At 48.1% G+C, this 14,152-nt stretch overlaps 1 protein-coding gene across 1 annotated transcript in view; it reads right to left on the reverse strand.

Moving 5' to 3' along the window:
• The window catches only part of laptm4b (lysosomal protein transmembrane 4 beta), a 58,635-nt gene that overhangs the window by 16,196 nt on the left and 28,287 nt on the right, over positions 1–14,152 (reverse strand). Inside the window, exon 6 of the mRNA XM_080194731.1 lies at positions 8,281–8,373. Coding sequence (XP_080050857.1) covers positions 8,281–8,373 — 93 coding nt within the window. The remainder of the gene's footprint in view (positions 1–8,280; positions 8,374–14,152) is intronic.

Below are 14,152 nucleotides of genomic sequence, written 5' to 3' on the forward strand. Positions count from 1 at the left end.
TCCCAATCCTGGCCACAGGATGAAACAAAGACAAGTTACCGTGACAGATACCAAAAAAACAAGCTACATTAGGAGTCGGTTTTCTATTGGATAAGAAAGGGCAAAAAGCTATGCTCTGATTGGTGGACAATGTATGCAAATGAAGAGTTAGAAAGTTGCTCATTTCTCATTGGCTGTAATTAACTATAAATACTAATCATCTGATGAATCGACAGAACAGCTAGCGGTGCACTGTGCTGCATGTGTGTGCTCCTTGCTGGAAAGTAATAAAACTTTGAAAGATTGAGTACTCACTGAGTATTATCTGGTTAATCCTCACAACTGCTGCAAAGGAGAAATGAACCCTGATTCTATCTCCAATGCGCATCCTATCCAATGGGCGAGGGGTTACGCTGGGGGTACAGGCATTGAATACCTGAAAAAATTATTCGGGATAGGATTTATAGTTATTTGGAGAGTAAAGAATTGATTGGAGATAGTCAGCATGGTTTTGTGGCGGGTAGGTCGTGCCTTACTAACCTTATTGAGTTTTTTGAGAAAGTGACCAAAGAGGTGGATGGGGGTAAGGCAGTGGACGTGGTGTATATGGATTTTAGTAAGGCGTTTGATAAGGTTCACCATGGTAGGCTTCTGCAGAAAATGCAGATGTATGGGATTGGGGGTGATCTAGGGAATTGGATCAGGAATTGGCTAGCGGATAGGAGACAGAGGGTGGTGGTTGATGGTAAATATTCATCATGGAGTTCGGTTTCGAGTGGTGTGCCTCAGGGATCTGTTTTGGGGCCACTGCTGTTTGTAATTTTTATTAATGATCTGGATGAGGGTATAGTTGGGTGGATTAGTAAGTTTGCTGATGACACCAAAGTCGGAGGTGTGGTAGATAGTGATGAAGGGTGTCATAGTTTGCAGGAAGACTTAGACAGGTTGCAGAGCTGGGCCGAGAGGTGGCGGATGGAGTTTAATGCGGAGAAGTGTGAGGTAATTCACTTTGGTAGGAATAACAGATGTGTCGAGTATAGGGCTAACGGGAGGACTTTGAATAGTGTGGATGAGCAGAGGGATCTAGGTGTATGTGTACATAGATCCCTGAAAGTTGGGAGTCAAGTAGATAAGGTTGTTAAGAAGGCATACGGTGTCTTGGTGTTTATTGGTAGGGGGATTGAATTTAGGAGTCGCAGCGTCATGTTGCAACTGTACACAGCTCTGGTGCGGCCGCACTTGGAGTACTGTGTGCAGTTCTGGTCCCCACATTATAGGAAGGATGTGGAGGCTTTGGAGAGGGTGCAGAGGAGGTTTACCGGGATGTTGCCTGGTATGGTGGGGAGGTCCTATGAGGAGAGGCTGAGGGATTTGGGGTTGTTTTCGCTGGAAAGAAGGCGGCTAAGAGGGGATCTTATTGAAACATATAAGATGATTAGAGGTTTAGATAGGGTGGATAGTGATAGCCTTTTTCCTCTGATGGAGAAATCTAGCACGAGGGGGCATGGCTTTAAATTAAGGGGTGGTAGTTATAGGACGGATGTCAGGGGTAGGTTCTTTACCCAGAGGGTGGTGAGGGATTGGAATGCCCTGCCTGCTGCAGTTGTAAATGCGCCTAGTTTGGGGGCGTTTAAGAGATCCGTGGATAGGTTTATGGACGAGAAGGGATTGGTTTAGGTTAGTGGGTCATTGTTTTGTAACTGGTCGGCGCAACATCGTGGGCCGAAGGGCCTGTTCTGCGCTGTAATGTTCTATGTTCTATGTTCTATGTTCTACCTACATGTTCAGGTATCTCAACATCCTGCTGTGTTTCAGTGGGATTGCAGATGGTATTGGAGGGTCTCTGATTGAAGAGGAGGGAGGGAGCACATGGATTCAGGTCGTGCTGGAGCAGGAGATTTCCATTTCCTGTTCCTCTTGACCCACAAGCAGTGCTGCAAAGTCAGTGACCCGCTGAATTCAACTCCTCTCCTCTCTTTTCGCCTGCTGGGTTTCCTAAGCCCAGGGACCACCAAAGATTAAAATAAAGTCATAGAATTCATATGGTGCAGAAGGAGACCATTTGGCCCATCGAATCTGCACCCACTCTCTGACAGACTATCGTACCCAGGCCCTCTCCCTCACCCTATCCTCATAACCCCACAGGCTAAACCATCTGACCTGCATATCTATGGACATCAAGGGACAATTTAGCATGGCCAATCCACCTAACCTGACATCTCTGGAGGAAATCGGAGCCCCCAGGGGAAACCCACGCAGACATGGAGAGAACATACACAGGCCGGAATTGAACCTGGGACCCTGACGCTGTGAGGCAGCAGTGCTAACCAAAAATCGGAGGCACACAGCCTTAATTATAGTATGTAAATGAACAATCTGTCTGCTTTGAGCTGATTGGTCACCATCTCTCCCCCTGAATACCAGGATAGAGGGGTGACGTGGTGGCACGGTAGTGCTACACTATTGCTTCACAGCACCAGGGACCCGGGTTCAATCCCAGCTTGGGTCACTGTCTGTGTAGAGTTTGCACATTCTCCCCGTGTCTGCGTGGGTTTCCTCTGGGTGCTCTGGTTTCCTCCCATTGTCTGAAAGATGTGCTGGTTAGGGTGCATTGGCCAGGCTAAATTCTCCCTCAGTGTACCTGAACAGGTGCCGGAGTGTGGCGACTAGGGGATTTTCATGGTAACTTCACTGCAGTGTTAATGTAAGCCTACTAGTGTCTAATATATACATTTTAAACTTTGTTCACTCGTGGCGTCACTGAAACCGCCCCTTTCCACCTAATAAATAACCTGTACTTGGATACAGGCCGAGTAAGGGCAGAAGCTTTTTTAAGGGCATTGTGATCAGCACAGACTTGGAGGGCTGAAGGGCCTGTTCCTTTGTTGTACTTTTCTTTGGTCTTTGTTCTCTTTGCATCCACTGAAACTGGAGCTGGGCATCTTTCACGCGGACCAGTTTGAGGGCTTCAGATTTTTAACTTGCCGCTCAAACCAAATCCATGTTTTGGTGGGGGGGGGTTAAGATCAACTATGAGCTGCCACTGAAGTATAGAGAACTATACCAGCAGTTTTGGTCGCCGTACTTACGCAAGGATATTTTGGCCTTGGAGGGAGTGCAGAGGAGGTTTACTAGGCTGATACCGGAGTTGAGGGGGTTGAGCTATGAGGAGAGGCTGAATAAACTAGGCTTGTACTCGTTAGAGTTTAGAAGAATGAGGGGAGATCTCATTGAGACGTATAAGATGATGAATGGGATGGATAGGATAGAGGTGGAGAGACTCTTCCCGCTCAGAAAGGACAGTAGGACTAGGGGGCACAGCCTCAGGATAAAGGGGGGGCAGTTTAGAATGGAGTTGAGGAGGAACTTCTTCACTTGAAGGGTGGTGAATCTCTGGAATTCTCTGCCCGTTGAAGTGGTGGAGGCTACCTCGCTAAATATATTTAAGACGCGGGTTGATGGGTTTTTGATAAGAGAGGGGATTAAGGGTTATGGGGAGAGGGCGGGAATGTGGAACTGAGCCACGACAGATCAGCCATGATCTTATTGAATGGCGGGGCAGGCTCGAAGGGCTAGATGGCCTACTCCTGCTCCTATTTCTTACGTTCTTATGTACTACTAGGTCAGCTGGCCTGGAAGCACTCACACACAGGATACGTGACAGTATCCAGTGTCAGCACTAGTCTAGTTTGTTTATGTAAGGCGAGACTGCGAATCGATAAATAATGCAGTGGGAAACTGTCACGTTCCTTTTTTGCCGGAACATTCCACGTGCAGTCGATTGTTGAACGCGGCAGGAACGAACACAGAAAATGCTGGAAAACCTCAACGGGTCTGGCAGCAGCTGCGGAGAGAGAAACGGAGTTAATGTTTCGAGTCCGTGTGACTCTTCCTCAGAGTTAAAGAGAAGGAGAAACGTGATGAATTTTTAAATGATGCAGAGAGACGGTGGAGCGAAATAGATGGTCGGGGATAAGTGGATGTTCCGGATGGATTTGACAAAGATGCCATGGACATAAGGCAAAGGGAATGTTAATGAATGGGACAGTGGCACAGTTCCGCTGTCTCACAGTGCCAGGATCCCAGATTTGATCCCTGGCTTGGGTCACTGTCTGTGTGGAGTTTGCACATCCTCCCCATGTCTGCGTGGGCTTCCTCCAGGGGCTCCGGATTCCTCCCACAATCCAGAGATGTGCAGGTTAGGTGCATTGAACCAAACAGGTGCCAGAATATGGCGACTAGGGGAATTTCACAGTAACTTCATTTGCACTGTTAATGTAAGCCTTCCTTGCGACTAATAAATAGACTTTAACTTTTTTTTTAGAGGGATTAGTGGGGCAAATGTGTGGAGTTACAGGAATAGGGCCTGGGTGGGATTATTGTCAGTGCAAACTTAGTGGGCTGAGTGGCATCCTTCTGCACTGTAAGGATTCTATGGTAGTGTTAAAGGCTAAGGCAGGTGTTAATAGTGGCATAAGTTTGATGAGACAAATTGGAACCGGGGACAAGGACATCTTGGGGAGTGGGTGAGTCGGGGCTACTGGCGAGAGAGGTTGAGTGTGTACATGTGGCAGCACTTAGCATTCAGAGTGGAGTGTGGCAGGTCAGTGAGGAAGTGGTCAATAAAGCACAAGGAAGCTTGGGCCTTGTAAATAGGGGCATGGTGTACAAAAATAAATGTTATGGTGAATTTTCATAAATGGTTTGGTCTCAACTGGAGTATTGTGTTCAATTCTGGGCACCACACTTCAGGGAGGATGTGAAGCTCTAGAACAGGAGGTCACAGGTATAGGTTGAGAGGCAGTAGGTGTGAAACTGAGATGAGGAGGAAATACTTCTCGCAGAGGGTGGTGAATTTGTAGAACTCGCTGACCCAAAGCGCGGTGGAGTCTGAATCATTGAATGGTTTCAAGAAGGAGATAGATATATTTCTGATTTAAAAAAGGGATAAGGGGATATGGGGAACAACTGGGGAGGTATATTTGAGACCAGGGAGAGATCAGCCATGATCTGATTGAATGGTGGAGCAGGCTCGAAGGACTGAATTTGTCGATTTCTGTTCCTAATTCCTATCTTCCTAGATTAGAGAGGGCGCAGAAAAGCTTTATTAGAATCTTATGGAGCTCCTAAACTGAGAATCTAAAGACCAGTTGTGATTTGTGGAGACAACACTGGTGATTTTTAACATTCTTTCAAGGGATGTGGGCTTCGCTGGCAAGGTTAGCACTTGTCGTCCATCCCTAACTGCCCTTGAGCTCAGGGGTTGCTTGGCTATTTCAGGGGACAGTTAAGAGTCAACTGTGGTTGACTCCTCACCTGCTGTGGTTCTGGAATTTCAGAAGGCGTTTGACAAGGTGCCTCACAAGAGGTTATTACAGAAGGTCAGGGGTCATGGAGTTGGGGGTAGGGTGTTAGCGTGGATAGAGGATTGACTGTCAAATAGGAGGCAGAGAGTGGGGGTCAATGGGTGCTATTCGGATTGGCGTTTGGTGACTAGTGGAGTGCCCCAGGGGTCGGTGCTGGGGCCTCAGCTATTTACCATTTATATAGATGATCTGGAGGAGGGAACCGAGTGTATGGTGTCGAAATTTGTTGATGACACCAAGATTGGTGGAATGGCAAATTGCGCGGAGGGTGTGGAGAGTCTGCAGAAGGATCTAGATAGGCTGGGCGAATGGGCCAGGAAATGGCAAATGGAATTTAATGTTGGCAAATGTGAGGTGGTCCACTTTGGTAGGAAGAATGGTAGGAAGGACTATTACTTACGTGGCGATAAACTGCAGCATGCGACGGTGCAGAGGGACCTCGGGGTCCTTGTGCATGAGTCGCAAAAACCCAGCCTGCAGGTGCAGCAGGTGGTCAGGAAGGCGAATGGGATGCTGGCCTTCATAGCGAGGGGGATTGAATATAAAAGTAGGGAGGTCTTGCTGCAGCTGTACAGGGCACTGGTGAGGCCGCAGCTGGAGTACTGTGTGCAGTTTTGGTCGCCGCACTTACGCAAGGATATTTTGGCCTTGGAGGGAGTGCAGAGGAGGTTTACTAGGCTGATTCTGGAGTTGAGGGGTTGAACTATGAGGAGAGGCTGAATAAACTAGGTTTGAACTCGTTAGAGTTTAGAAGAATGAGGGGAGATCTCATTGAGACGTATAAGATGATGAATGGGATGGATAGGATAGAGGTGGAGAGGCTCTTCCTGCTCAGAAAGGACAGTAGGACTAGAGGGCACAGCCTCAAGATAAAGGGGGGGCGGTTTAGAATGGAGTTGAGGAGGAACTTCTTCACTCAAAGGGTGGTGAATCTCTGGAATTCTCTGCCCGTTGAAGTGGTGGAGGCTGCCTCGCTCAATATTTTTAAGACGCGGGTTGATGGGTTTTTGATAGGCAAGGGGATTAAGGGTTATGAGGAGAGGGCGGGAATGTGGAACTGAGCCACGACAAATCAGCCATGATCTTATTGAATGGTGGGGCAGGCTTGAAGGGCTAGATGGCCTACTCCTGCTCCTATTTCTTATGTTCTTATGTTCTTATGCTCTTACATGTAGGCCAGACTGGGTAAGGATGGCAGATTTCCTTCCATAAAGGACACTAGTGAATCAGATGGGTTTTTTACCCATCTGGCGAGCGGGGCCAGCATCTACACATCATGGCTACCACCGACACCGTAAACCGCCGGCTCAAAGTGGAGAGGATCTCCAACAAGATTGCTTATGTCAACACAGACATCAAGCATTTACAAAGATGCAAGAAAGCAGACAAGATCCTGAAATCTCCACTCACATTGTCTATACCTGTAGAGACTTGACTACCTGTAATTACTCACATTTCCATCATTGTCTTGCAATTGCGTCTCTGTCTATATATGCCGTGTTTGTGAAACCCAACTCTCCACTCACCTGATGAAGAAGTAGCGCTCCGAAAGCTGGTGATTCCAAATAAACCTGTTGGTCTTGAACCTGGTGTTGTGAGACTTCTTACTGAGCCCACCCCAGTCCAACACCGGTGTCTCCGCATCATTTTTACAGGTGTGAGGCATCCCGCCTCCACCACCCTCCCAGGCAGCACATTCCAAACCCTCACCACCCTCTGGGTAAAAAGGTTTTCCTCAAATCCCTCCTAAACCCTCCTGCCCCTCACCTTGAACCTATGTCCCCTCGTAACTGACCCTCCAACTAAGGGGAACAGCTGCTCCTTATCCACTCTGTCCATATCCCTCTATACCCGTCGTATCCATGTAACTATCTAAATGATTTTTAAAAGACAAAATTGTACCCGCCTCTACTACTACCTCTGGCAGCTCGTTCCAGACACTCACCACCCTCTGAGTGAAAAAATTCCTCCTCTGGACTCTTTTGTATCTCTCCCCTCTCACCTTAAACCTGTTCCCTCTAGTTTTAGACTCCCCTTACATCCGGGAAAAGATATTGACTATCTAGCTGATCAGTGCCCTTTATCCTCCTGTGGGATGTGGGTGTCGCTGGCTGAACCAACATTTATTGCCCATCCCTAATTGCCCTTGAACTGAGTGGCTTGCTAGGCCATTTAAGAGGGGCAGTTAAGAGTCAACCACATCGCTGTGGCTCTGGAATCACATGTAGGCCAGACCAGGACGACATGTCCTTCCCTAAAGGACATTTACCTGATGGAGGTTTGTACGATCATCGATAATAGTTTTATTACTGAGATTTGCCGCGTGTTCCAAATTCATTCATTGAATTTAAATTCCATCAGCTGCCCTGATGGGATTTGAACCCGTGTCCCCAGAGCATGAACCCGGGCATCAGGAGCACGAATCTCGTGACATTACCACTGTACCATTACCTCTCTCTGCATTACCTCTAACTTGGCTGCATAGGTACTGCTCCAAGGGATTGCGCCACTGGTTCTTTGAGGTGTTGCCTCCTCTCTTTGGCAAGGCAGTGGCAGCTCCCATCATGGCTGCCATCTACCGTTGCCACTGGCAACAGGCAGGCACCCCCTGCATTCTGGAGACGCTTTGCACTACGCATTGGGCCCATGCTCGGTTAGGCCATTTACATTTCAAAATTGCATCTCAAGAGCAGCACAGTCGTGGCGTGGGGTCGGGACCCAAGATTCTCGGCCTTGTTTTGAAAATCTGGCCCGTGAAATGTAACCGGGCAAATTGTCTGAAGTTCATCCAATGAAGTGCCCCCTGGGGGGGGTAGCTGTGATTCACTTTGCCTTCTAAACTAAGAGAAGGCAGAGATCAGACAAACCTTCTCCTGGAGGAGAGGGAAAACATCGCAAAATGAAAAGAAATGGAAGTCTGTATGTTAATGCCTACCGCAGTGTCGTTGGTGACGTAGACTAAAACGTCTGCCGATTGTCTGCCGTTGATGTACCTGTAGCAGTTCCAGACGCAGCCAATTAGATACGCCTGGAAAATACAGAAGATGTATCTTTACATTCCTACTTCAATACGGAAAGATTGTCCACATGCTGCTGTCACACAACTACAGGACGGCACGGTGCCACAGTGATTAGCACTGCTGCCTCACAGCCCCATGGACCCTGGGTTTGATTCCCGGCTTGGGTCACTGTCTGTCTGGAGTCTGCACGTTCTCCCCATGTCTGTGTGGGTTTCCTCCAAATGCTCTGGTTTCCTCCCACAGTCTGAAAGATATGCTGATTAGGTGCATTGGCTGTGTTAAATTCTCCCTCAGTGTACCCGAACAGGCACCAGAGTGTGACGACTAGGGGATTTTCACAGTAACTTCATTGCAGTGTTAATGTAAGCCTTACTTGTGACACGAATAAACAAATTTATACTTTTACTTTAATTCTGACAAAGCCACTGAAATAAGAAGTCAAAATCCTATATCAAAGTGTGTTCAACATCTTAGGCTCTTTCCATCAAGTTGTTCCCTATTTATGTTTGTTAGTGAAATAACTTCTTCCATGTCCCTTCACCAGACTTAGATATATTTAACTAGTCAGTAACACTCAGACAGATATCTCCTCGTACAGAGTATAGACCCCGAGTGCCAGTAACCCTGACACTCCACATTACCTACACACACAGGGCTCCCTGATAGGACAAATCATTGCCGCCTTAATCTGGGAGCTCGTATTCTAAAAGGTCCACATCATGGGTCTTGTTAAAGTCATTATGGTGTTTTTTTAAGACATTTATGTGTGGGACATGGGTGTTGCTGGCTGGCCAGCATTTATTGCCCATCCTGAGTTGCTCGAGGGCAGTTGAGAGTCAACCACATTGCTGTGGCTCTGGAGTCACATGTAGGCCAGACCGGGTAAAGACAGCAGATTTCCTCTGCTAAAGGGACCAGATGATTGACAATGGTTTCATGGTCATCAGTAGATTCTTAATTCCAGATTTTTTTAATTGCATTTAAATTCCACCACCTGCCGTGGCGGGATTCGAACCTGGGTCCCCAGAACATTAGCTGAGTTTCTAGAGTAAGAGTCTAGTAATCCCACTGGGCCATCACCTCCCCATGGATGAGAAAGTCTGCTTGGTTTTTCTGAGCATGGAGTGTCGGTGCCAGAGACGGGGGTTTTAGATTGGAATGGTTTCCCTGACAGCAGGTTCTGGGAATGATAGTGGAGAAAGCTACACCAGAAATACTGTGATTAATAGAGGGGGGGGCAGTTTGCTGCCTGGTTTGGGGATTCCCTGTTGGTACACAGCTGGCAGGATGCCTTTCCTCTATTATGTTGCCTGGCACATGGAGGCAGACTCCTCTTTTGCATCCCTCCCCTCGTCCTGCCTCATTTACACCTCCTCAAGACCTATGTTTTGTTTCTTTATCCCTCGCTTTAACATCCGCTTCTGCTTTGTACCGTCAATCCAATTCTCTCCTGCCTTCCACCTTATCACAGGCCTTTCCTTTGTTTCCCTCCTCCCCTCTCTTCCCTCCCACCCCACACTTCCCCTGCCTCCGTATTTGCTTAAAGAAAAACTGTTTGTGTTTTCTCTTAATTCTACGCAACTAATCACCACGTCAACTGAACCCTACTTGATCTGTTAGCATCACTGTGGGTCTTAGATGGGGATGATAGAGCCTGCTGGAGGGTAATTTTGCCTTTCATTGAACATTCTCCAATGTGCAGTGCAAAAATGAGGATGTGGCTCGACGTAGAACCTCATACTCTCGTGATGTGATCTTACGTCACTCAGGATATTGGCTGTCGAATAGCATCTTCAACCCTTTATACTTCACGCTTGCCATTGTGGAATTAAACCCACAATTCTCTGTGTACCAACCCAGACCCACACCCACATCCCAGATCATATACACTGTGATTAGCACTGTTGCCTCACAGCGCCAGGGACCCAGGTTCGATTCCCAGATTGGGTCATTGTCTCTGTGGAGTCTGCACATTCTCCCCGTGTCTGCGTGGGTTTCCTCCCACAGTCCGAAAGTTGTGCTGGTTAGGTCCATTGGCCGTGTTAAATTCTCCCTCAGTGTACCCAAACAGGCGCCGGAGTGTGGCGACTAGGGGATTTTCACAGTAGCTTCATTGCAGTGTTAATGTAAGCCTACTTAAGACACTAATAAACAAACTGCAATAACTTTATAACATTCTGAAAAGAACAGAATTGAATGTGGAGAAGTTATGTATTGAATCGTGGCAAGGTGATAGTTAGGATTGCTGTGCACAGTTCCACTCACTGGATTTCAAAAAGGAAATTGATGTAATAAAGGATTTATAAAGATAATACCAGAACTATCGATCAGTAACAAATTCATTCATGAAATGTTGGTGTCGCTGACAGAGTATTTATTGCCCATCTCTTATTGCCCTCCCACTGTGTGGCTTTCATACAATCCATAGGATCCTACAGTACAGCCATTCGGCCCATTGAGTCTACACTGACCACAATCCTGCCCAGGCCCTCTCCCCGTAACCCCATGTATTTACTCTGCTAACCCCCTTGACACTAAGGGACAATTTAGCACAGCCAATCAACCTAACCTGCACATCTTTGGACCGTGGGAGGAAACCGGAGCGCCCGGAGGAAACCCACGCAGACATGGGGAGAATGTGCAGACTCTACACAGGCAGTCAGTCGCTTGAGGCTGGAATTGAACCTGGGTCCCTGGTGCTGTGATGCAGCAGCGTTAACCACTGTGCCACTTTTAAACCATTTATGAGTCTCTGGAGTCACATGTAGGCCAGACTGGGTAAGGACGGCAGATTTCCCTCCCTAAAGGGACATTAGTGAACCAGATGGGTTTTGACAACAATCGTTTCATGGTCATCAGTAGATTTCAGATTTTTATGACCCAGAATTTCGCCATGCGTGGTGGGATTTGAACACAGACCCCAGAGCGTTACCCTACTCCACTGCTTGCTCGTTTTTCTCCCAGATAGACTCTTAAACAGATTCAGAGAACAAAGAATAAAGAGCAAAGAAAATTACAGCACAGGAACAGGCCCTTCGGCCCTCCAAGCCTGCACTGACCATGCTGCCTGACTGATCTAAAACCCCCTACCCTTCCGGGGACCATATCCCTCTATTCCCATCCTATTCATGCGTTTATCCAGACGCCCTTTAAAACTCACTATCGTATCTGCTTCCACTACCTCCCCCGGCAATGAGTTCCAGGCACCCGCTACCCTCAGTGTAAACAAACTTGCCTGGTACATCTCCTTTGAACCTTGACCTTCGCACCTTAAACCTGTGCCCCCCTAGTAATTGACTCTTCCACCCTGGGGAAAAGCTTCTGACTATCCACTCTGTCCGTGCCTCTCATAATCTTGTAGACTTCTATCAGGTCGCCCCTCAACCTCTGTCGCTCCAGTGAGAACAAACCAAGTTTCTCCAACCTCTCCTCAGAGCTAATGCCCTCCACACCAGGCAACATCCTGGGTAAATCTTTTCCGTGCCCTCTCCAAAGGCTCCAGAAATGGTAGAATGGAAAAAGGGCATGGGGGCCTTTGTGTCTGGGCTAGCAGCCCCCCCACCCTGATCTGCTGAAGAGGGCAGACTCGCCTTGAGGATTTGAAGCTACTTCCTTTCTCCAGGGGTGCCGCTAGAATTAAGAGAACAAAGAACAGTACAGCACGGGAAACAGACCCTTCAGCCCTCCAAGCCTGCGCCGCTCATTGGTCCAACTAGACCATTTGTTTGTATCCCTCCATTCCCAGTCTGCTCATGTGACTATCCAGGTAATTCTTAAACGATCCCAGTGTGTCCACCTCCACCACCCTACTTGGCAGCGCATTCCAGGCCCCCACCACCCTCTGTGTAAAAAACGTCCCTCTGATATCTGAGTTATACCTCGCCCCCCCCCCATCTCATCTTGAGCCCGTGACCCCCTCGTGATCGTCACCTCCGCCCTGGGAAAAAGCTTCCCACTGTCCACCCTATCCATACATAAGAACATAAGAACATAAGAAATAGGAGCAGGAGTAGGCCATCTAGCCCTTCGAGCCTGCCCCGCCATTCAATAAGATCATGGCTGATCTGTTGTGGCTCAGTTCCACTTTCCCGCTTTCTCCCCATAACCCTTAATCCCCTCTCTTATCAAAAACCTATCAACCCGTGTCTTAAAAATATTTAGCGAGGCAGCCTCCACCACTTCAACGGGCAGAGAATTCCAGAGATTCACCACGCTTTGAGTGAAGAAGTTCCTCCTCAACTCCGTTCTAAACCGCCCCCCTTTTATCTTGAGGCTGTGCCCCCTAGTCCTACTGTCTTTTCTGAGCGGGAAGAGTCTCTCCACCTCTATCCTATCCATCCCATTCATCATCTTATACGTCTCAATGAGATCTCCCCTCATTCTTCTAAACTCTAACGAGTACAAGCCTAGTTTATTCAGCCTCTCCTCATAGCTCAACCCCCTCAACTCCGGTATCAGCCTAGTAAACCTCCTCTGCACTCCCTCCAAGGCCAAAATATCTTTGCGCAGGTGCGGCGCCCAAAACTGCACACAGTACTCCAGCTGCGGCCTCACCAATGCCCTATACAGCTGCAGCAAGACCTCCCTACTTTTATATTCAATCCCCCTCGCTATGAAGGCCAGCATCCCATTCGCCTTCCTGACCACCTGCTGCACCTGCAGGCTGGGTTTTTGCGACTCATGCACAAGCACCCTTCACTGTTGGAACTTTCCAGCATTTTCCGTTTTTTCCCCTTCCTGCTCTTCTTTCGTCCACCAATTCCAATGCTCCGAGCTTGGGAGTGAAAAGCAGCTCCTGGCCAGTCACCGCTGGGGTTTGAAAGATTCCAGCTTTAAAACGTTCTCCGACCGCCTGGCTGTGCACTCGGTTCAGCTGGCGGCGATATTTCAGCTCCCCGATATTTTAAGGGTTGGGTTTTTCACCTCGGTCCAGAGGGTTGACTCCTGTGTACTTCTCCCACTCCAGCGCTGGTAAATCAATCGCTAACACTGCTTAATGTAAACTCGAATCTGATAAAATCATCGTAGTCCACAGCAGGCAGCATAAGTCCTCAAATCCAGGCTCGGATCCAATCGCCAGGAGCAGAAAATACTAAACTCCGGCCAGCAATAATATTATCCCCTCAAGCGAGTGTTGATTCCAGATCCTTTAACATCAGTTTCCTCCATCGACTATGAATTTTCTTTGGCAGCTTGGAGCGTATTTATGTATAAACTTCCAATTGCGCAAACAAAACTCCTGCTATGACAGGTAGGGAGAATAAGACTGCCCGTTGTAAAACCCAGGAAGAGGCGACGGTTCAAAGTACACAGGAATGTGTTATTCCATCTTTTGAAAATTACAGTAGCCTTCCTGCTCCGTTTCCATGAATAACTCGAGAACCGAAAGCACACCCACTTCATTATCTACCTTCTCCGATGCACAATCGGTATTTGTGTTTAGAAGGTGCCACTTTATTGTATCGCAGCTTTCTGCGGCTCCTGCTCTGGCCAAGACCGAGGCACGGTGGTTAGCACTGCTGCCTCGCAGTGCCAGGGACCCGGGTTCAATTCCAGCCTCGGGCCACCGTCTGTGTGGAGTCTCCGCGTTCTCCCTGTGTTGGCGTGGGTTTGCTCCAGGTGCTCCGCTTTCCTTCCAAGGTCCGAAGATCATAGAATCCCTACAGTGCAGAAGGAGGCCATTTGGCCCATCTGATCTGCACCAACCATAATCCCAGGCCCTATCCCCGTAACGCCACATAATTACCTTGTTAATCCCCCTGACACTAAGGGGCAATCTAGCACGGC

Source organism: Carcharhinus amblyrhynchos, chromosome 8, assembly GCF_965287045.1.
Source record: "Carcharhinus amblyrhynchos chromosome 8, sCarAmb.v2.hapA, whole genome shotgun sequence".
NCBI lineage: Eukaryota > Metazoa > Chordata > Chondrichthyes > Carcharhiniformes > Carcharhinidae > Carcharhinus > Carcharhinus amblyrhynchos.